Here is a 21,718-nt window from a genome sequence, read left to right as displayed (position 1 = left end):
ATGGTGGGTTTATACAATCATTATCATTAGTTCACTAACATTAAGTAATTAGTTCACTATAATTAAACTAATAATTAATACCCACATTGGTTTATACAATCATTAATGTCACTAAGAAATACCCAATAGGAAGGCAAACCGTGCGCATGGTTTTTGTAGGTACAGTGTGAAACGTGTTTTACCATATTTACGTGTGATTATTCAACCTCACTTTTTTTATAATAATATTATTTGGAATTTCGATAGTTTTTGGATTGTGTTGTGTTATGATGGACGACGACGAAGTGTTTGCAGCTTTTTTATTGCTGACTACAGCCGCGATGCTCTATTTAAAACGTAAAAAAAGAGTACGCAGGTACAAAGTGCGACCTATTAATCGCAACAGAATAGTACATGGACAATTTCATAAACGTGTAAGACGTATGCGAGAAATGGACCATGAACAATACTTTAAATATACAAGAATGACACCGGCAGTATTTGATAATTTGTTAAGCATTGTTGGACCACATCTGCAGAGACACAAGAAAAAATCACATATTTCTCCAGCTGAGCGACTAACCTTAACATTACAGTAAGGACTAATTTTGTTACAAAATTTAACATTTAATTAATTATTTTATAGTTATCTGGCCGAAGGATGCTCTATGCAAGAGATTGCAACAAATTTTTACATGGGGAAAACGACTGTTCATATCATAATTAAGCAAACATGCTCAGTTTTATGGGATGTGTTGTCACCCATACATTTAAAACCGCCAACTGGAACTGAATTTGTAAAGATTTCCAAAGGTTTTTATCAAAGGTGGAACATGCCTAATTGCCTTGGTGCTTTAGATGGCAAGCACATTCAAATTCAAGCTCCTGCACATAGTGGCAGTGATTTTTTTAATTATAAAAAAACTAGCAGGTGAATATTAAAGTATTATTATTACTGCATTTCATTATACTTTTCCAGTATTGTTTTAATGGCAGCATGTGATGCTTTTTACCGTTTTACGTTGGTTGATGTTGGTGGTTATGGCTCACAACATGATAGCATTGTATTCTCAGAATCTGCATTTGGTCAAGCCATTTTAAAAAATCAAAACGATGTTCTTGATTTACCCGATGCTAAACAACTACCTGGAACTTCAGTTTCATTACCTTTTTTTTTTGTGGCAGATCAGGCTTTTCCACTGCATAAACGTATTATGCGACCCTATCCAGGGGAACGACTAGGGGAAAATAAAGAAATATTTAACTACAGGTTAAGTTTCTAATAATAATTTTACATATATATAACATATAATTATAGGTTGTCCCGTGCTCGACGAACGATTGAAAATACATTCGGTATCCTGTCAGCACGTTGGAGAATCTTTCGGCGACCGATTGTCGCTAATGTGACAACCTGTGAGGCTATTGTTAAGGCATGTGTTGTTCTTCACAATTTCCTCCAAGTTAAAGAAGAGGACATACCAATGGGTAGCAGAAAGTATTGTCCTACTGGATTTGGAGACGAGGTAGATATAAATGGGGGCCTGCGTCCGGGACAATGGCGCAATGAATCAAACATGTTACGTCCAGTTGGTCGGCTTGGTTCTAATTTTTCAACCCGGATTGTACGGCAAAATCGAGAATTATTAACCGCCTACTTTGCCAGTGCACAAGGAAAAGTAAGCTGGCAATATGACCATATTGCAGAAGGCTCTCTGCCAAGTTAAAATTGAACAAATTATACTAACATTTTATATGCATGCATTGTATTTTTTCTTAATATTGTTCCATATAAATATATATAGAAATAAACCTATGGTACTAAAATACTTATATATACATCGATATTTACATTTTGTTTCATTTTGAAAATAATATATTCATGATTTCAAGCTGTTTAGCTTGTCGCGTTTCTGCATCAAGTTCTTTTAGATAAAGACCGACAGTTCGGCCAAAGGACAACTCTTTATCAATCATTTCGTCGGCCTTTTCTTGTTTGGCCGCTAAATATGTATTAAATTTATTTAAGGATGCTTCTAGGGCACCCCTAATGGGACTTTTTTTTTTTGATGTTTTGTTGCCGGATGTGTCTAATTTTCTTTTTTTTCGTGCAACAGGTTCTTGGTTTTCTTTGTCTAAAATTTAAAATCATTAACAAAACTGACTTAGGCCCAGTTTCTCAATCGCCAGTTATCGGCGGATAAAATTTATCCTCTGGGTAAGCTATCCCAATAACATTGTCGTCATGGCAACTATCTGTCAGATAACCTTATCCGGAGTTTGAGAAACTGGGCCTTAGTAATTTTGTATACCTTCCGATTGTTGGATATCATGATGTGTTTCTTCATCAAGATCCTCTTGGGAGTCGTCAATGTTCGACTCTGTGTAGAACTCCTCTACCTCCACTTCAGACCCTTCCAAAATTGTGTTAATTGTGTCCCACGGATTTGAGGGGCCAGCTTTAGTTTGCTCTTGGGCATTTCTATGTCCGGTTGCAGAGCATGAAGGGCCAGGTTTTTCTTGGCCTGCTGCATTTTTCATTTGCACGTTAGAGGTAGTTCTGTAATTACAGACAAGGATAGTAGATCAAATAATATTATGACACCAACTTACTGTCTACTTTTAATAAAACGTAGCAAAAATTCAAGCTTTTTGTACAAAGGAGATGGCTCCACAACATCTCCTCCTGCTCCAGATGCAGTTGCAACCTGCAGCTTACGTTTCTCTGTAACAAATCGGTTTCGGAGAACCGTAAACCGAGACTCGCAATCTACTGCTACAATTCAAACATATATATATTTATTTCCTACTGAATAACATTATCATACGGGTTCGTTCGAGCATTTGTGCCACTGTCGTCCAAGCATTTTGTTTGGCCCTTTTGTTTTTGAAATTGGGGCTGCTTTTGTCATAAATTTGACGAAATTGTTGCACCACATCAATCAATCTCATATCGTCTTCGTCAATCATCTACAAAATGCTTTTTGTAACTAGAAATAATATAAAATAGCGTTGGGTACTTACACTAATTGAATAAAAACAACTCGAAATAAAATACAGCTGAGTGCTACTACAGAACTAAAATAATTGTCATAACAATCAGCTGATTGTGTGTTGACAGTTACGCATGCGCACTGTTCTCTTTCACTAAGAATTTAACAAGTTTAGTTAAAAGTTAACCATCTTCTTAGTGATAATGTTAATGTTAGTTAATGAAGTAATGCTGTATAAACGCGCCCATTCATTACCATATATTTAAGTTTCTTAGTTTAGTGAGCTAATGTTAGTGAACTAATGATAATGATTGTATAAACCCACCATAAAGTACGGGAAAGAATTGAGGTTACAAGTTTGTTTTTACACTTGTACCAATACTTGCGTTTTGCCAACCACAAGTAAATAAACTGTACTACAGCGAACTAAAAATTCATGACAATGACCTTCAGAAATAGAACAAAACCTATTTCTTCAATTTATGATGTAAAATTGAATGTAAAAATTCACGGTGACAATACACGATGTAATTAGCATTTTTCATCAAAATTCATGAATAATTCATGTAATTTATGATGGTGTACTACGGCTTTAAGGCAACCAGAAGCGACATCGATAGCCCGAGCTAGTGCATTCAATAAGCCACAAATATCATCGTTTTTTTCACTTTTAGAGGACACTATCGCAAAGTATGAAATTCCGCCCGAAAGAATGTTTAACATGGATGAATCGGCGCTGTCAACAGTCCAAAGGCCATCGAAAGTATTTGCTACGAAAGGGCGAAAACAGGTAGGAGCCATAACAAGTGCTGAGCGTGGCGTACACACAACGGTAGTTTGTTGCATGAATCCGCGATCGGACACTTTATCCCACCAGCTCTCATTTTTTCAAGAAAGAATGCTAAATCGGAACTGACAGACGACGCTCCCACTGGCACACTTCAGTTATGTCAAGAGTCTGGATGGATGACGGGTCCCTTATTCCATAAATGGTTGCTTCATTTTATAAAATATACAGACGCATCGATTGAAAAAAAAGTTCTGCTTATACTCGATGGCCATTCGAGCCATAAATATTTGGACGCTCTGGAAACAGCCAAAGCAAATGGCGTTATTATACTTTGCACTCCACCACACTGTACCCATCGCATTCAGCCTCTCGACGTAGCATTTTTTGGCCCATTATCAACATACTATAACCAATCTATATCTGGTTGGCTAAAAAATAATCCGGGAAGAACTGTATCCGTTTACCAGGTTGGCAAGCTATTTGGAGAAGCTTATGAAAAAGCTGCTGTGATGAAAAACGCAGTCAGTGGCTTTAAAAATACTGGCATTTATCCACTAAACCCACACATATTCCCGGACTGGATGTATGCCCCTGCCGAGGTTACCGATATTGAAGGGCTAGAAATCGAACCTGCACCCTCCGGAATGCAAGCATCTCAAACGATGCCCTATGAAGAAATTTCGCAACCTGAACCCTGTGAAAATTATTCACTTGATTCTGGAATGAATCAGTCGTCGACGTCTGCTGTGCAGGTTCGACTTGAGAGAACGCCTTCACCACAACATGATAAAGGTGCTCCAGAAGAAGGTACTAAGAAGAATGGATCACGTGACAGAAAACACATTTCATTGGAGATGATTAAGGGACTTCCAAAAGCACAAAATGCAGAGAACAAAAGAAAGCGTAGAAGCCAGGGACCATTAGTTTTGAATTCTACTCCAAACTTGGCAGAGTTGAAAGACAAAGCTGAAACAAAGAAAACGCTGGAAGCACGAAGATCCATGAGAAGACAGAAAGCAACAATTAACCTAAATGAGAGACATCCCGAATATGACAAAAAAGTGAAGAGGATCCATTTACAGATCAGGATGATAACGAAGATGAAGCATCTTGCATATATTGTAACGAACTTTATTCGATGTCTAAGGCAAAAGAGACCTGGGTTCAGTGCCAAGCTTGCCAAAAGTGGAGTCACACAGAATGCGCTGGCGTTACCCCCAGGGTGAAAACATTTGTTTGCGAACTGTGTACATAAATAATAATAGTTAAGGTGTATGCCATATTATCTGATTGTTTGGATAAAATGGCATACTTGTACTTGTAGTGAGAGGTCACATATTTAAGTTTTCTTTTTTGGAATAATGAAATATTTTTGTTTCCTTTCAACAGATAAATAGATAAGCTATGCTCTATATTTGTCCCAGTTTTGTATTGGCATTTTTGACGAATATATTTACCGTTTAACAAAAAGTGTGCCATTTTATCCACATTTCCTCTATGACTTTCTCGCCCTGCACTAATACAATTCTGCACCCTAAAAAATAAAAATACATAAATAAACAGTAAATAAATCTAGTTTTTTCAATATACTTTTCTATCAATTCTTGTTTGTTACCAGATTTCTTCATTCCGCGACATTCTAACCATCTCTGCAGCTCCAATACAGAATGATCTGCAACATTAAAATGCTGTAACACAGCACCTGGTAGGGGAGAATGGGGGAATAGCGGTCACCTAAGCCTTAATTAGAATTGATCATTTATCGAAGATCCTTGGTTTATAAGATGGTTAATATGGCTACTATACATTGACAAATTCTGATAACAGCAATATTTAATACCATGAAGAAAATTTAGACAAATTGATGACACGTCATTGACCGGAATCACCCCACTCTGCGGGTAATTACGGTCAGCATTATCCCAATGCTTTTTAAATGGACATATCTTATTTCGAACATATTTTATTAAATAATCGTAAATAATAACAGTAAGTACGTTAAATACCCAGATAACAAAATCACATTCCTGTAATGATTAAAAAATATTCCTTGCGAATATTCAAATATTCTTGGAATATTATAACAATATTTAGATTATTCTGAGAATATTCCCTGAATCTGAAATGTCCCTTTTTTAAATATTCTAAGGAGAATTTCTGGAATATTCCTTGAATGAATAATTGAATATTTTTGGAACATACATAACCGCAACACGAATATTCTCTACATATTTCAAGTATAATCTTGCAGCACGAATTCTATATATATTCGCGAAAATTTGTGCTATTGTAAAATCACTAAAGCAAATGAACTCACCGGTGGTATAGTACAGAATTGATAGAATATTACTACTGCTGGTCCTTTACAATATCACAGATTTTTGCAAATTGTCTATATCATGTATTTCAGAGTGCTTATTGTAGGTTGCTACAATAAAACGCATTTGTTTTATCAATCTTCACATATATTACTACCACAGACAATATATATGTTCTCTAGTTACTACATATGCAATGTAGGTACAAATTAGATTAACATGGACTTATTTCTACGCACAGAGCACTTGGTGAGCCAGACAGCTACTTGTAATTCGACTTCTTTCGAAGTGGCGTTATTATTATTTAACTTTACACTTTCTGGAATACAGTAAATAATTAAACTTAATGAGAATAAATAATTTAACTTACCAATAATAGTTCTATTCAATAATTTATATTTTGAGAAATCCTTCTTCTGTTTATGACCATGGTAACTAAATGCTATTCCAACTCCGTCTGTAATCACCAAGGGCATAATTTTTCTGACGCATTCATTGACGGTTTTGCCTCCCTCTGTGGACCATGTTTGAATCTAAATTAAACGTTTATTGATAAACATGTGAAAATGATGTTAAATTGTTAAATGTTTACCAGATATTCTTGAAACTCATGTTCAGTCAAAAGCTCTTCAATTTGGTTTACTTGGTCAACCTCTGTAATAGGAAATAATTTTGTTTTTCTTTCCTTCCACTGGGCACACGTTTGTATAGCCTGAACATTATCGCTGCTCTTTTCAAGAAGTGCGTTAACTTTACTTGTTAACTCGGCAATGGCTTCTTGCTGTTGCTTTATCAATTTATTATTGCTTACTATGTATTTCACCAGTGTATTTAACTGACTGTTTTTCACTAAAACTACAATAAGATAAATGATATGTTCTAAAATGGGTAACAATTTACTCATACCTCCACTATCACAGTCGTCATAATTAGTCGCGGCTTGAGTTATGGTTTGGGAATCATCGTTTCGCCTACTAGTAGGGGTATTGGAACATGTTGTTGTACTAGGACCTATTAAAATGGTTTTGGTTACATTACTATAGGTAAGCATGGAATTAGCAAAAATGCATACTTACTTCGAGATGGTGTGGCACTTCTATGTACTTGAACATTCGACAGTATTTTAATCGGACGGTGTTTATTAAATGAATCTGAAAGAATTAAATTATAAAATTTAAAGATTGTATAAATAAAGTAGGTACCTTCGTTTATAAGCATTTCGGGGAACTCTGGTATGTTTTCCTTTTCTGTGGCATCTGACGTACTACCTTCTGAAGAATCATCATCATCAAGAAATTTATTTCTGATTCTTTTTCGCTTTTTTGGGATTTCCTTACTTGCCTCCTGATCTATATCCGAAGTAACCAACGCCTTGGTTGCCTGCGCCGAGGCCACAGAAAATGTAGTGTATAGAGTTTTTGATAAGATTTTGATTTTGTGACGTTGCCAGCTCTCAAAATTGGGCGAAAAACATGTTTTTATTGCCTTTTCCAAGTCTTTTTTCTCAAAAGGAGGCCATACACATTCCATACTATTGTTTATAATCCAGGAATTTGGAACTACTTCAACAACGTCATTGCTTTCAGTAAATTTTGCAACGCTCCACGTCTTGGAACACATAGTCGCGTTTCGCTACAAAGTAGGTAAAATATAAATTTGAGATCATTAGAATTATGCATAATATACAGCGTGCTCATTTCAAAAATTCCCACCGCCAATATTTTTATAGAAATGCAGACTCATGTAGATAATTATAAAAATAATTTGATATCAATAGTATTTTTAGAAAGAGAATGAAGATACCTACCATTCAAGCGATATATCACAAGCCCCTATTTCCCATTTAAAAAGTGGGGGTTTTTGTAACTGTCACTCGAAGGGGGTATAACGTAGGATCACATTTTTTATTAAAAAGTTGTCCTCCTCTATCACATTGTCCACGTGGTTCGGGATTTCTTTAGAAAATGAACAGATATAGATATATTGGGCGTGGGAAGTTTTGAAATGAACATCTTGTATGTGAACCGTAATTGAGACTTGACTTCAAATAGAATAGCATAAAAAAATATAAAGTTTCAATCGATTTTTTCTGTATGACGCAAAGGGAGAACTACAAAACCGTCCGAGTAAGGTAATTTAATAAGTTTTGAAACAATTTGGGTTACAGGCCAAAAAGACAACTTATCGCAGCCTTTCACAAAATAAATGCCAATTAAGGAGGATTGACACGGTTCTGTGTAAAAATCTGTTACTTCGCTAAAAGATTCTCCCACAACAACATATTCATCTAAATGTGGACAAAATGCAAAGTTTTTAGCACATATAAAAAGACCGCTTTTTAATAGGCAACAAGAATCACCTTCATTAGCAGAAATTTTAAAGTTATGAAATGATACTGATTTATACTGTGGTGACACACAACCATTAACTAAAACCCCAAGGTTGTGTGGATGCATCATTTTAAAATCACTTTTAGTAATGTCTAAATTAACAGTGATTGGAGAAAGAGAATGTAATTCTGTGATACGATTTATTAATTGGGGTAAAACATCTCCAGGTTTTCTAAGCATTTTTTTAAATTTCTGCAAATAATTCTCACTAGAAAAGTTACTAAAATTATCTAAACAACCATGATGCCGAACATCTTCCACTAAGTGTAATAGATTATGGACATTGTGGCTCAAATAGTGATCCCCATACAGAATTTTAGTTGACTCCACGAAATGCCTTAACAATTTTTCTGCATAATCAGCATAAGGATAACAATTTTTATCACAAATTAAAATAGAAATGGCTACATGTAAAGTAAGAAAGTGATTGTACTTCTTGGTTGACAAGACATTTTTAAAAACAAGTGGACCGGTATATAACAAAATTTGTCTAAATTCGGTAGCTTTCCAACGCTTTGACGCACTTAAACTCCTTGGTTTTCTAGCAAGTTCGAATGGAAGAAATCGCTTTAGTAGTTCTAATTTTGATGATACTAACTTGAACTGAGAAGCAGAAAATTTATGTGGTGGATGGCCAAACGCCCATGTATTTACTACAAACTTCTTTACTACCCCAAGGCAAATCAAATGCATATAATCTAATGGTACGTCTACAATGAAGTTGATTCCTGGAATTTCTTGAAGAACGCTTCTACCTGTATGGTGTTCAGAATTTGCCATACTTAAAAAAGATTCATTTGTTCTTTTGACAACCACAGTATTGGGAAAACAAATTCTATCGCGGATATAACAACCTTCTTGAATACATTTTGTGCAAGAGTAGTATCCACTGTGCCCTTTGATGTACAATACACTGGATTTGGCTACAGCATCAAATAAAAACATAACAATTTTAAATTGAAATACCTGGTCCGAGGGGTAAACCGCCGATAAAAATCGTGTACACCTACTTCCACTTTTGGAAAAACTTCCATCAACTTCCATTAAACTTCCACATACTTCCACAAACTTCCATCTACTTTCACCAATTTCCATCTACTTCTACCAACTTCCATCTACTTCCACCAAACTTCCATCTACTTCCATCAAACTTCCATCTACTTCCACCTACTTCCACCAAATTTTTCTGATTTTTTTCAATAATTTTTCAGTATTTAGCAATTTGTTTGTGTTTGTATTCGTAATTCAGTAATAATGATACGCAACTGAAAATATAAAATGATTCCTCTCAAAGAATTAAGAGTTTATTACTATAAATTTGTACAAAAAACAAAATATTGCAAAATAATAACAATAGTATAGGTAATATACGACGTAAAATATAATATAATACTAATGAACTTAACAAAATCCTGAAATATTCTTATATAACAAAAACTTACCTCATATTAAATAACATCAAAACATGAAAAGAGTTTTATATAAAACACATTCTCTACTAATCTACCTTTTACTTATACTTTCTCTTGATATTTTTAAAATTATTAGTAATTTGGTCTCTTACTGTTTCAGGTAAACTAAAAGGCCCAGAGCCTAGTAAAGTTATGGGACCTTGATAAATGTATTTATTTTCAACTTGTTGTATATCATCATGTTTGGGCCAAAGAAATTGATGCAAATTTTCTTTTAAAAATTTTACTCTACTATTCGAGTTGTCTATGATTTCGATAACTCGACCGATGTACCATGAATCATCATAAAATACCGCGTAGTAATTTTCAACCTTAATGTCTATCTTTTTCTCACAAGAATGTGCGATGTCAACGCATGGGAGCTCTTCCGAAGAACTGCAGTCCTCGTTGTCATCGTCAACAGAGTCGTCAACTTCCCACAATTCCAAATCTTGATTACTGTCACTACTGCTCGAGCTGTAGTCCACAAATGTTGTGTTACGATCGATAGCAAAATTGTCACATTCCACAATAGCACTGGCACTGGAACTGCTTTCATTTCCAGAACAGTCGATTTTTTTTTGTAGATCACTTAACACTTTGTCTTCAAGCACTAGATCCATGGTATCGGTCTCTTCGTTCGGTATCACAGACGGATTTGGTAACGAAAATCTATAATAGGTAATATCGTAAAATTCATGTCGAAATGACGATGAATGTGTTAATTTTCCATTATTTTGAACGTTGTACCAGGTACAGAAACATTTTATTCCGACGGCATTCGATTGGACCCACGTTAACTTTGTTTTCGAAGTTCGCTTTGAGACATCTTTGAAAAAAAGAATTCTACCGAAGATATAATTATCAAGGTTTGACTTATGGTTATTGTCGAGGTTAGTGTTTTTGCTTCTAGTATTTTTGACACCGCTATTGTAGAACAAGCACCAGTCGCCAATTCGTAAACGTTCAGATTTTTCAACTCTGACAACGGAATCTATCATACTATTCTTCTGCGTTATCACAGACTGACTATCACAAAAAAATCTTCTTAATCGATCGGAACTTACTCTTTGTTTTTCTGTGCTTAACATCCAGCATAAAGAACTTTTTCTGACAACAGATATTTTATCTTTGATTAATACGCGTACAAATGGTCCCTTGCTATAAAAGTCACTTCCACTTCTTATTGACATTTTGCTTCTTTTGCCTTTATCACTATAATCCCTTAACAATAATGATTCCCCAGCATTTCTTAACAGTGAAATGTCAAATACATCTACCTCGAAATCGAGCTCGAAATCTACAGGTGTACCATTTTCATTAATTACACTTTTTTCATCAAGTCCATCAAGATCCACGTTCTCTTCATTTATTTCTTGATCGAGTATCATTTGCTCATCGTCGATATATATTTCATCTTCATCTTTCTCACTTTCTTCATCAGATCCTACATTTACACCCTTCGTGATACACATATTTTCTACTGTAGATTTTTTAACTTTCGAAATCCGCGTCTGGATTTTGTTTCGGACTGTTCTTTTTTTGTTACTCGAATGACATACTTTATTCCAGATTCCTTTCCTAACTTTTATTCCCAGTTTTTTTGTATCTAAAATTGCTTCTTCCAAAGCAGAATTCACAATGACTTCTATTTTATTTTTAAAATCTTTTTCAGAAGTAACTGCTGCTACGGGGGTTCCTTCTGGACTTGAAGATTACCATCGGTTCCGCCCGGCAAGGCAAACCGTCTTCTTCTTAGGCTGCTCAAACGATAAAAATAAATGCTCCGGCTAACTCAAATCGGTGGGCTTTTAACTCTTTTGAAACTGTGTAACAAACCTTAACCTGCCGCCTACCAGTCTCCTGCCTCAACTCCTACTTCTCCCTTTCCTTCCCCTCGTTCTTTGTTAAAGACAGGCACTGTGAAACCAAATAGATAATATATTGAAATGAAATTAGCGATACAAACAATTTACAGGGATCTAGCAGTTCTTCTCTTCTCCTTATAAAAACACTAGCTTAACAATGACGACTAAAAAATCCTAACAGGTGAAACTAATTTACTCAAGGGGTGGCCATCCTCTGCAGTTTGAAAAAATGCAACAACAGGTAATCAGTTTTTAATCCAGCGTGGGCTGGGACTTATTTAAATAAACACAAAAATTTATCCTACTCTTTGGTAATCGTTCATTGGACTTTAATAAACAATCAAATCAAAAATTTTTTTACTATAGCTTAATTACCAAAAAGTGGAATTTTACAGAATGTTACAAATTTAATTAGACTAACCTTTACAACATTTGTACAGCCGATCTTGTGAACTGCTCTTTCCTCTGGTACAGGGTGGATGTGATGAAACCTGACACTTAGGTCTCTGCGACTTTGTTAGGGGTGGCTTGAATTTAACACACGGAAACAAAAATCCACGGTGCCTATCCTTCCTCGGAACGAAAGCAAAGTTTAGTGTTTGAACGGAAACTAAGTCCCGGAAATCCTTCGCGTGGCGAGTGGGAGACGGCTAGTTGCCAAAGTTTCTACACAGCACAGTATATTTAATTTTATTTTATCAGTTTATTAGCTTTAATCGCCGGCGGGAGACGGATTTTTGAGTTAGCGGTACGGCAGAACACAAACTTTTATGATCACTATCCGACGGTAAACCGCGATGGTTCAAAGTATTATTTCACCAGCTCTTCTTGGGGCAAATATCTCTCCGAAACGCAGCGCTCCTTCGACAAATGACCTTACGGCACTAGTAGGAAATTCCAACTGGGGCGGATCCCGAAATTCTGCGCCTTGAGGACTAGGGCAGCACTTTGAATTATATATCCTCGAGAAATCACAACGTATCCTAACGCGATTCACTGCATCCAAAGTAAACTGGGGTGACGCTCAAGGGTTCGCCAAAATATCCTCTGATTTGAACCGGGTCTTCTTCGCCAAAAAATCAACACGAAAAGAAAATAACACTTCGGAACGGGTGCAAAAAGCACGCAACTGGGAGCAACCGAAATAAGCCGGTGGCTCAAACCGCCAAGTGTACCAAAACATTCGCTCAAGGTACGTGTTGACCGCTTGAAGTACTAACCGCGAGTCTCTTCTAAAACGCGATCACTCAAAGTACGTGTCGACCCCTCGACGTACTAGCCGCGAGTCTCCCCAAAAACGATCCCCTTCTTCAGAATTGAAATGAAAAAACCACACCCAAATTACCATAAAACAAAAATGGCTCCCGCTAGAAATTCTCCCATTGGTTTAGATAAAGAAAACTTAACCCACTCCAACTTCGTCATTAACCTCCAAGAACTGCTGACCAAACTGATCTCACGGTTTTCTGTTGACGACGTGGAAAGGCCCCTTATCTCTGATAGCTCGGTGCTACATCCGCTCCTTTTCTCGGTCCAGACGGCGCCCAAGTTGATAAACTAACGACAAACAACTCGCATTACTCATGATGACGTCAATCAGCTTTGCACTCTTCCCACGACGAAATTAAATCTGAGCGAAATTAAATCTATCGGACCATAGTCTTGAGCGAACCGAAATGCCCAAACACAAAATTTCTAACCGGAACAAATAATGAAATATACAGGGTGACCTGCACTATCATGACAAGAAATTCGAAATTTTTTAATGAAATTTGGCGCGAAATAAAACCACTCGTTACACTGCCAGAAATTGGTTTGAATCTGGGTTTATAAGTTTTCGTTTTTTTTCTCTTGGGAAAGTAACGGTATCACTTAGATCGTGGGTTAAGTTGTTAATAGTTTCGATTCGGTTTAAGCGATGTAAGATATCCAGCATACTAAAGTTTACAACGGTACTATATGTAGAAGTGAGGGATCTCGTGGCTCGAAATATTTTTTCACACATCTGGCTGCTGTATAACCATGGTAGAAACATGCTGTTATTCAAGTCTTTGTTGATAATAAATAATTCTAGTAGCTTTATTAAAGCATGTGCGTTTAATTCCACGCACATATAGCAGTTTGACGATAAATAGTTGTTTTTTTCGTTGTAGAGCGACTTCTTTCTTCTTATCCATGACTTCCAGATTCGAAGAAAGAATACTGCGTACCAAATGCAATAAGTTCGACGTTCTACATCTGTATCTTTAGCTAAAAACGACTCTATAATATAATTCATAATTTTTAAAAATGCTGCTGTGCCTCTACTCTCCGGAATATTTGCCAAAAGATGCAATACTTCTGAAGAACACATTTTTTCGGCAGACGCAAAGTTCATTTTATCTTGAGCATTTAAATCAGACATTGTTAGTTTATGTTTGTCTTTGGAGTAATCTTGAACTAACAGTTTGAGATGTGCGGCAGAAGCAACATAATTTCCTAAGGGTAGTATAATTGACGAATTCAACAACCTTGTTCTCATTTTGGTTATTATATGAACGGTATCTTGTACAAAGCATTCATATTTAAAAGCCGAATCCATTTGAAACCAATCCCACACTTTTTTTCCTTGGATCTCGTTCGTTTTAGCCTCGGTTTTAGCAAAAGAATGTCCATAATTATTGTTATCCTCGTTGTTATCGGATTCCCACTCCGAATTATCTACATCAGAATCATCCTCATCATTTTTTATAGGGGGTAGGTGAGTATTCATTTTCATGGCTTTTAGTAGACGACTGTCCCCATCTGCTGAAAATCCTAAAATTGTTATTCCAAATGTACTCGCCATTTTTATCATTTCATTCCATCTTTGTAAAATATCATCAGCTGTGAATTTATTATTAGTTCCAAAGATATTTAAACAAAACGATGGAGCATTTTCTGCTAGCGACTGGGCCATTATAACATAAGCGTAATTGGCTGTTTGTTCTATCGAAAAATAATCAAATATTTCTTTGGCAGACTTTGCCTCAAATGAATTGACTTCAGGGATGCCATTATAGAGCGGTAACGTAAATCCAACTAGATTATTTGTTTTTGAATCGTATTCAATTTTGCCAGTAATTCTTGTGGCATCCTCTCCAATCCAAATATACTTTGGTAACTTTCTCTCTTCCAAGAATGTGTTTAGTTCTTTAAAACGAAAAGATCCTTCCTGGGGCCTGTTGGTTCTTTTATTAATAATAATAATAATAATAATTTATTGTGAAAAAAACATAGAAAATTTTCACAAATGGAAACAGAGTTCGCCATAGGCGATCTTCCACTCTTCCAGTAAAGACTGTGACATAATATGCTTAAATAAAGACAACATTCTTTGACATGAGACGCATAACATGATCTAATTATCATAAATATACATGCTTGAAAAACACTAAAAAATAATGAAAAAAATAAAGAACAAAGAAAAAAAGAATTGCACATTTCGTACCTATTTAAACATTATTAACAATGGTATTCTAAAAAATTAGCTTTTATTTCAAAAATGATCAAAACACATGTCAAATATTATTTTTTTGAAATTATCCAAAGATAAACTTAGGTGTTCTTGAATTTGATTTAAGGTTGAAACAGCAATGTATGTGAAACTGCCTCGAAATTTTTTTGTTCTGTATTTGGGTATTGTGAGACTATCAATTCGCAAGTTCACTGCATGCCTACTTGACCGCTTTTCTAAGGTTTCCAGTAAGTATCCAGGAGAACCACTTTTACACAATTTGTAAAGAAAGATGCATAGCAAATAGTGAATTCGTCCTTTCACATTTAATAAATGGATTCTTTCAAGATAAGGGCTTACATGGTCTCTAGAAGGTATACCTAAAGCGAATCTAAAACACGCATTTTGCAAGCGTTGTAATTTGTGTTTATATTGTTGCGTAAGAGAATTGTAATACACCAAACTACAATATTCAAATATGGGAAAAATAAGAGTTTGTATCAACTTCAGTTTTGTATCCACTGGTAGATTTTTCAAGTGATAAATTGCTTTTAATTTAGAGAAGCCCAACCCATATGCTCTATCGACATGCTTTTGGAAAGATAGGTGTTCGTCTAAGATGAGCCCTAGGTTTTTCGTGTGTGTTACCCATTTAATTGCCGCACCGTTTAGTTTTAAAATATGACAGTTTAAATTAATTTCATTTGTCCTCATTCTATTTGATATGCAGAGGGCAACAGTTTTGTCTGGGTTCAGACATAATCCATTCCTATTGCACCAAAGATTTATATTGGCTAGGTCATCATTGATTTTAGTTATGACATGAGTCATATGAGTTATGTTGCATGCTGCATATAATTGAATTTTATTAATAAATCGAAATAAAGTTGTTAATGATGGGAGAGTATTTTGTAAATTTGCATGCAGCATCTCATACACCAATCTTCCTCCAATAAAAAAGATGTACACTGCGAATTGTTTAACTGTTGTATTGTAAGAGTTTTGGTTTTTAGGGCGTTGGGAGTTTTGTTTGGAAGTGTCCATAAGAATCCTCAATAATATTTCTGTGTTTGATACTGACGAGGGTACTGAAGACGGATAGTGACTCGACCAGCTTTCTAGTAACTTCTTTTTTAGGGCTTCGTTTTCTTGCATAAGCTTGACGACATCATCCACAACAGCATAATAATTAGTAATTAATGGTTGATTCGGTATAATTTGTTCACGAGCTCTTCTTCTGCGTTCACTCCTTTGGTATTTTGGTGTTCTCCACTTTGTAGTTTTGTCTCGAATGTTGTTGTGATCAATTTGATGATCTTCAAAATTTTTTGTTTGTGAAACTACCTCTTTCGAAATCATGGCAACGTTTTGGTTCGAGTCGGTACTCTTATCTCGATTTTTATTTTTGTTTAGTGACTCTATGCCGGAGATATTTAAGTCATCACAATTTGAATTTTGGTGTAGAACATCCATGATTTTTTCTTTTATAGATGACGAGGGAAGAGTAACACCGACAGAAATATCTTGCAGAATGTTAATTTTGTTTTGTTGTAGTTTTTTTGGTGTTGAATATCCTGAACTGGACGCTGCCATTGTGACCTCTGTTGACTTATGTATAGGTTTAAAATACGTTGTCAATGATGCTGTTGCTTTTTTCATTGAGCAATTCTGCTGGTTAGAATTAGGTACATTTTTACAACCAGGAGTTGTTGGCGTAGTCTCGGCCGTAGTAGTTAACTCTTTATGAGTTAAAATATGTTTATGAAAATTTCCAAGCACCCATCTTGGTTTTTGGTTTTGATTTCGTGAAATTTTTTGTACATTTATGACTTTTCCACATGTAAAACATGTAATACATGCCTTTAAATTGTTGTCGTAATCTAATTTTGATGTAACTTTTAATTCGTTTATTTTTGCTTCGTGTGCATGAAGCTGAGATTCAGAAAGGTTGCATTTCAGCCACGCTTTCAAAGTTTTTGAAATATGAACATTCTCGTCTGAAAGATTGGTATCTGCACATTTTATTTCATTCGCCCCAGAATTTTGTAATACTCGTGTAAATGGAGTTTGAATTTGTCGAAGAGTTTGTTTTGTAGTATTAGTAGAATTGATTATGGGAACTGTCTGATGTTTGCTCTTGCAATACTCTTTCAGTTTGAAAATTATATCGCGATGAGAGCTTAAAAATTGAAATTTGTCTACTTTAGTTTTAAAAATGCCATAATATTGGTCATACTCGGATTCATCAATAATTTCATGCAATGTAGTCCGAGCAAACGCTTCGATATCAGACAAATTTTTGTCCTTTATGTCGGCCAATAAGCCTATGTCGTTGTAATCATTTACAGTCAACATTTTTCTTACGCAGTTAGGTATTTTTATTTTAAGCGCCCGTGAAGCTTCAGTAAAAATGTCTACGTCCGAGACGCCACTCGAAACTTCTTCGGCCATTTTCCCAAAATTACTATAACAATACAATACACAAGACGTTAGATCCTAAATGAAATCTTATCAATTATCATGGATAGCGTATTAAATGCCAAATGATGTTGAGAAATTGGAAAAAAAATTCTATAATTTCTATATTTAGATGGCGAGTAGCGATGTTTACTGTTAAAAGAGGAGGTTCGTGTAATGTCGCGCTGCTATGGTTAACTGCACTGCACAACAAATCATAAGACGCGCCATAAGATAAAAAAATTCCACGAATGTTGGTAACGAGATAATGAAATCACCAAATACGTATCGTTGCGGATTCTAGTCTAATTACAATAACTCACCTGCCGTAGTTATTAATATGAAGTTAAAATAAATCCGTCTTTGGTTAGGTTCCGAAAGCACAACGACAACACAATACACAAATCACAAATACAAAACGTGTTCATCTCCTACTCCTTCCACCCGTTTAACGCTTGTAAAAGCCTTTGCGCATGACACGTTGAATCTAACGTTCACAAAAACTTCCATCTACTTCCATCTACTTCCACCTACTTCCATCTACTTCCACCTACTTCCATCTACTTCCATCTACTTCCATCTACCTCCACCTACTTCCTTTACACTTCCACCTACTTCCAATATAATTCCACTTGGGTGTACACCTACTTCCACCGGCGGTTCACCCCTCGACCTGGTCAAATAATTTAATTCCATCTTTCATCAAAACTTGCACTTCATTTACAAAGTCAAATAAAAAATCATTAAAACTTGCTGGTTTTTGATAGCCATGGTAAATTCCAATTGTAACTATGTTACTTGCATTTTTAATATTTTTAACTATACCTAATATAGGATAAATTTGACTGCTGGAACTGCGTGACAAAGGTAATCCATCAATATTAATTGCCATCTCTATGGCATTCCCACAGGGTTTTAAGCCTAAATGAGTATACTGCTGCTCAATTTGATTTTGTATACCAATATGGTAATACATTCCTGGTTCTACAACGTTACACTGAACTTTCTTTGGTGTACAAAAGAGAGTTCTTGGGTCTTTTGGAAATTTTAATTCAGGAGCTAACACAGGAACTACCTTATTTAAAAACTCTTTCATACAAGAAAGTGATAGATTATGATTTAAAGCCCACTGTTTGGTTATATTTAGATAATTATTATAGTGCTCTGTGCACTCGGCCAAAGGATTCAAAGTTATTATGTTGTTGCTAACAGTATTAGTTTTTGAATCTTCCTGAATAAACTTAAAATTGTCAGTATCATTATCAATAAAATTAATTTCAAACTTATCAGAATTAGAAGCAGGATCACAAAGCTCGAAACCGTCAAAGGTGTCAATTTCCATGTGTTGACTATTATCGCTCTCCATTAGCCCTTTGGATTTTATGGGATCAGTTTCATTAAAGAAATTATCGACTTCCTTTTGAACTACCCGCCGCAAATGTCGTTTCGTAACACGAATTTTCGGCATAATTAAAATTAAAACAAACCTGCAACAGAAATTTTACATTGGTATATGGTGCATAATGTAGATACTCTACTTATGGCGGCTCCACACATGCGGCATTCGGCGAATCTCGAATACCGAATGTTCGGCGCTCGGCGAGCAGCTAGTAGTATGTATGGTCGATTTGACGACATACTCGATGCCTGGCGAGCGGCAAATAATTTCCCATCGGTTGTCGGTAAATGTGCACGAGTCAAAGGACACGAATACCGCGACAAAAGTAAATTTAATCTCGTCCACACATTCGTCTCGTTGCTCGTGGCCACGGAAATCGCATACGCTTCCAGTATTTTTCCGTAAGCAAACCAGTTAGGCTTGTAAACGTCTTCCGAACCTGATCCTGATTTCATACTCTTTAATACTTTCTTGTGACATGATCGGAAGGAAGCCATAAGTGAATCCTTCTTTTTCTTCAGATCGGTTATGGATCCGTTGAATTTAAGTCTCATCTGTACCTATATTTCGCCAAGCATCGTGAACGTCATTTCTATTTTTGTGTGACTGGTGCGATGGATCCCATATCAAACGCTGCTCTTCGTACAAGTCTAGGAGCTCTAGTACACTTTCGTTTGACCAAAAGCACGACTCCATCTTGTAAACGAGGTACACAAACAATTCCCGCCACGAGCGCATCGACAAGTCGCAACTACTAAATGAAGCGCATGTGTGGAAGTGCTCGCTTACTTGCCAAGTAGTTCGCCGAATACACAAATATTCGCGACTCACCGAATGCCGCATGTATGGACCCGCCATTAGATTTAAATCTTTGTTGTAAAAAATGAAGACAAACTAAATAATATGTAGGTATAGGTCATTCGAGGTCATAGTAATGTACGTAACATCCAAATGAACAGTTGAAAATATAAACAATGTCAACTAATTAGATTAATTATTATATCCACCTATGGTTTACCTACCTTTTTTGATCACTTGATTCGTTCAATTATTAATTAATGAAATAGACAACAGGCACGTGGTGACACTAGCAATTCATAACCACAAAATGTACGAATTACGAATACGATACGAGGGCGTTGTCGAACTGACCGAGCTCTACATACAGCGGTATGTTTGGAATAAATAAGACAACTTTACACTTTAACCGCTTGCGTGAAAGAGAGATGGCATATTTTGTATGTGTGTGTGATAGAGCTTCAATACCGTATAACGGCGGTAAATTTCCGATTTCATCATACTAGACTTGCCAATCTTTTCTTTTTCCACAATTCTTTATAAATTGTATTTCATAAATTTCTTTACATTCTTGAGTTAGCTTTGCAAGAAAAGTATTGAAGCAAATTAGAGGTAAATTGTATAATTCAGAAAATACTCTGCAGTTGAGCTCGATGATTATTCCTACAATAATTTCATAGAATAATCTTTGATCATTTTTTAAATGATTGAATATATAGCCTAATAAGCGAACATTCCAGAAATATTTAAAACGATTGTTCATAGAATAATGCCTATAAATAATCTTAGAATATTTTATAAATAGTTGAATATTTTCAGAATATTCAGCATATTGACAGAATATTCCAAGAAGAATTAATGTTATCTGGGTAAATCAGTACATTGTTCGTGAAACACAACAAAATAAAAAAAATTTCCAAAACTAACAACACTTAATTTTAAAAATGGGAAAAAAGTGAAATTGTCTCAAAATCTATATTTTAAGGCAAATGTCACATATGTAATTCTCTGGGCTATCAAATCCACTGCACAATTCATGGGCCCAACTGCCACACTGTGTGCAGCGGTACCACAACTCCCCTTCTCGTCCAAACTCTTCGCATATAATGCAGATATAAATAGAATAGCATTCTGTAATTGACTCGCACTCCAGGAGCCTTTCTTCCCCTGTGCTTTGTAATTTTTAGGCATCTGCAACAAAAACTAATTCCTAAGCAGTTTTCTTCATTGCGAAATAGGTGGGGTAATTCCGGTCATGACTGGTATTCCCCCAGCACTTCTGACCGGTATTGCCCAATCACACACTATCGTAGAAACGTAAACATTAAAAATGCTAGACCAGCAATCGACACTTTCCAAAATAAGAATAAGAAAGAACACGTATTCCTTGACATATTGCTATCCATAGTATTACAATACATAAGAAATTTGGTTACTTACCTCGCTATAAAATTAACCGAATTTTATACTTCCTGTAACGTTAAACGTATCTTAGTCACTGCTGTGATCATACTGGTCCGTTGAAAGCGAAACCTCGTTAAATTAACTTACGGCGACATACAATAGGTGGCAGACCTGTTCTATGTTGGCTTGGTTTGACAGGTAACTGTATTCTCTGGTGACCGGAATTACCCATCTGACTGGGATTCCCCCACATTCCCCTACATCTTCCGGTCTCAAACAGATGGAACGTTCCATAATCATCTAAATCAAACCATTAACAAAATAATGCTAAAAGTGGGCTATTAAAAATTACATACCTATTGTAAACAAGCGGTGTTAGTCTTGAAAAAGACTGTT

The 21,718-nt window shown here is 35.7% G+C and overlaps 4 protein-coding genes across 7 annotated transcripts in view; 2 read left to right on the top strand and 2 right to left on the bottom strand.

Moving 5' to 3' along the window:
* LOC116164453 overlaps positions 1–38 on the top strand; it is a 1,086-nt gene extending 1,048 nt beyond the window's left edge. The window contains exon 2 of the mRNA XM_031478646.1: positions 31–38. Coding sequence (XP_031334506.1) covers positions 31–38 — 8 coding nt within the window. The remainder of the gene's footprint in view (positions 1–30) is intronic.
* LOC116159365 (protein ALP1-like) lies at positions 9–1,824 on the top strand. Its single transcript, XM_031472329.1, has 4 exons — positions 9–574; positions 626–910; positions 959–1,249; positions 1,298–1,824. Exons 1-4 carry the CDS (start codon positions 267–269, stop codon positions 1,704–1,706), a joined length of 1,293 nt encoding a protein of 430 aa, XP_031328189.1. The 5' UTR covers positions 9–266; the 3' UTR covers positions 1,707–1,824.
* LOC116159366 lies at positions 1,820–3,287 on the bottom strand. Of its 2 annotated transcripts, none has more exons than XM_031472330.1 (5): positions 3,004–3,287; positions 2,808–2,949; positions 2,593–2,755; positions 2,292–2,539; positions 1,820–2,114 (listed from the first exon to the last, which is right to left on the bottom strand). In XM_031472330.1, the coding sequence occupies exons 2-5, from the start codon at positions 2,947–2,949 to the stop codon at positions 1,840–1,842; spliced, it is 828 nt and encodes a 275-aa protein (XP_031328190.1). In that variant the 5' UTR covers positions 3,004–3,287; the 3' UTR covers positions 1,820–1,839. The 2 variants fall into 2 exon arrangements, with proteins under 2 accessions (XP_031328190.1, XP_031328191.1); XM_031472331.1 differs by having other exon boundaries at positions 2,593–2,752.
* A 2,920-nt stretch (positions 3,288–6,207) lies between these two features.
* Positions 6,208–20,281, bottom strand: LOC116159091. Of its 3 annotated transcripts, none has more exons than XM_031471992.1 (7): positions 20,143–20,264; positions 20,006–20,101; positions 7,283–7,377; positions 7,157–7,231; positions 6,987–7,091; positions 6,451–6,935; positions 6,208–6,399 (listed from the first exon to the last, which is right to left on the bottom strand). In XM_031471992.1, the coding sequence occupies exons 2-6, from the start codon at positions 20,038–20,040 to the stop codon at positions 6,661–6,663; spliced, it is 585 nt and encodes a 194-aa protein (XP_031327852.1). In that variant the 5' UTR covers positions 20,041–20,101; positions 20,143–20,264; the 3' UTR covers positions 6,208–6,399; positions 6,451–6,660. The 3 variants fall into 3 exon arrangements, with proteins under 3 accessions (XP_031327852.1, XP_031327854.1, XP_031327853.1); XM_031471993.1 differs by having other exon boundaries at positions 6,209–6,399; positions 20,006–20,014; positions 20,143–20,281; XM_031471994.1 differs by lacking the exon at positions 20,006–20,101 and having other exon boundaries at positions 7,283–7,351; positions 20,143–20,276.
* Positions 20,282–21,718: the final 1,437 nt, after the last annotated feature.

The sequence above is a fragment of the Photinus pyralis genome, unplaced genomic scaffold (genome assembly GCF_008802855.1).
Source record: "Photinus pyralis isolate 1611_PpyrPB1 unplaced genomic scaffold, Ppyr1.3 Ppyr1.4_LG1, whole genome shotgun sequence".
Lineage (NCBI taxonomy): Eukaryota > Metazoa > Arthropoda > Insecta > Coleoptera > Lampyridae > Photinus > Photinus pyralis.
Note: the sequence above shows the minus strand (reverse complement) of the source record. Positions and strands in the feature narration are given on the sequence as shown.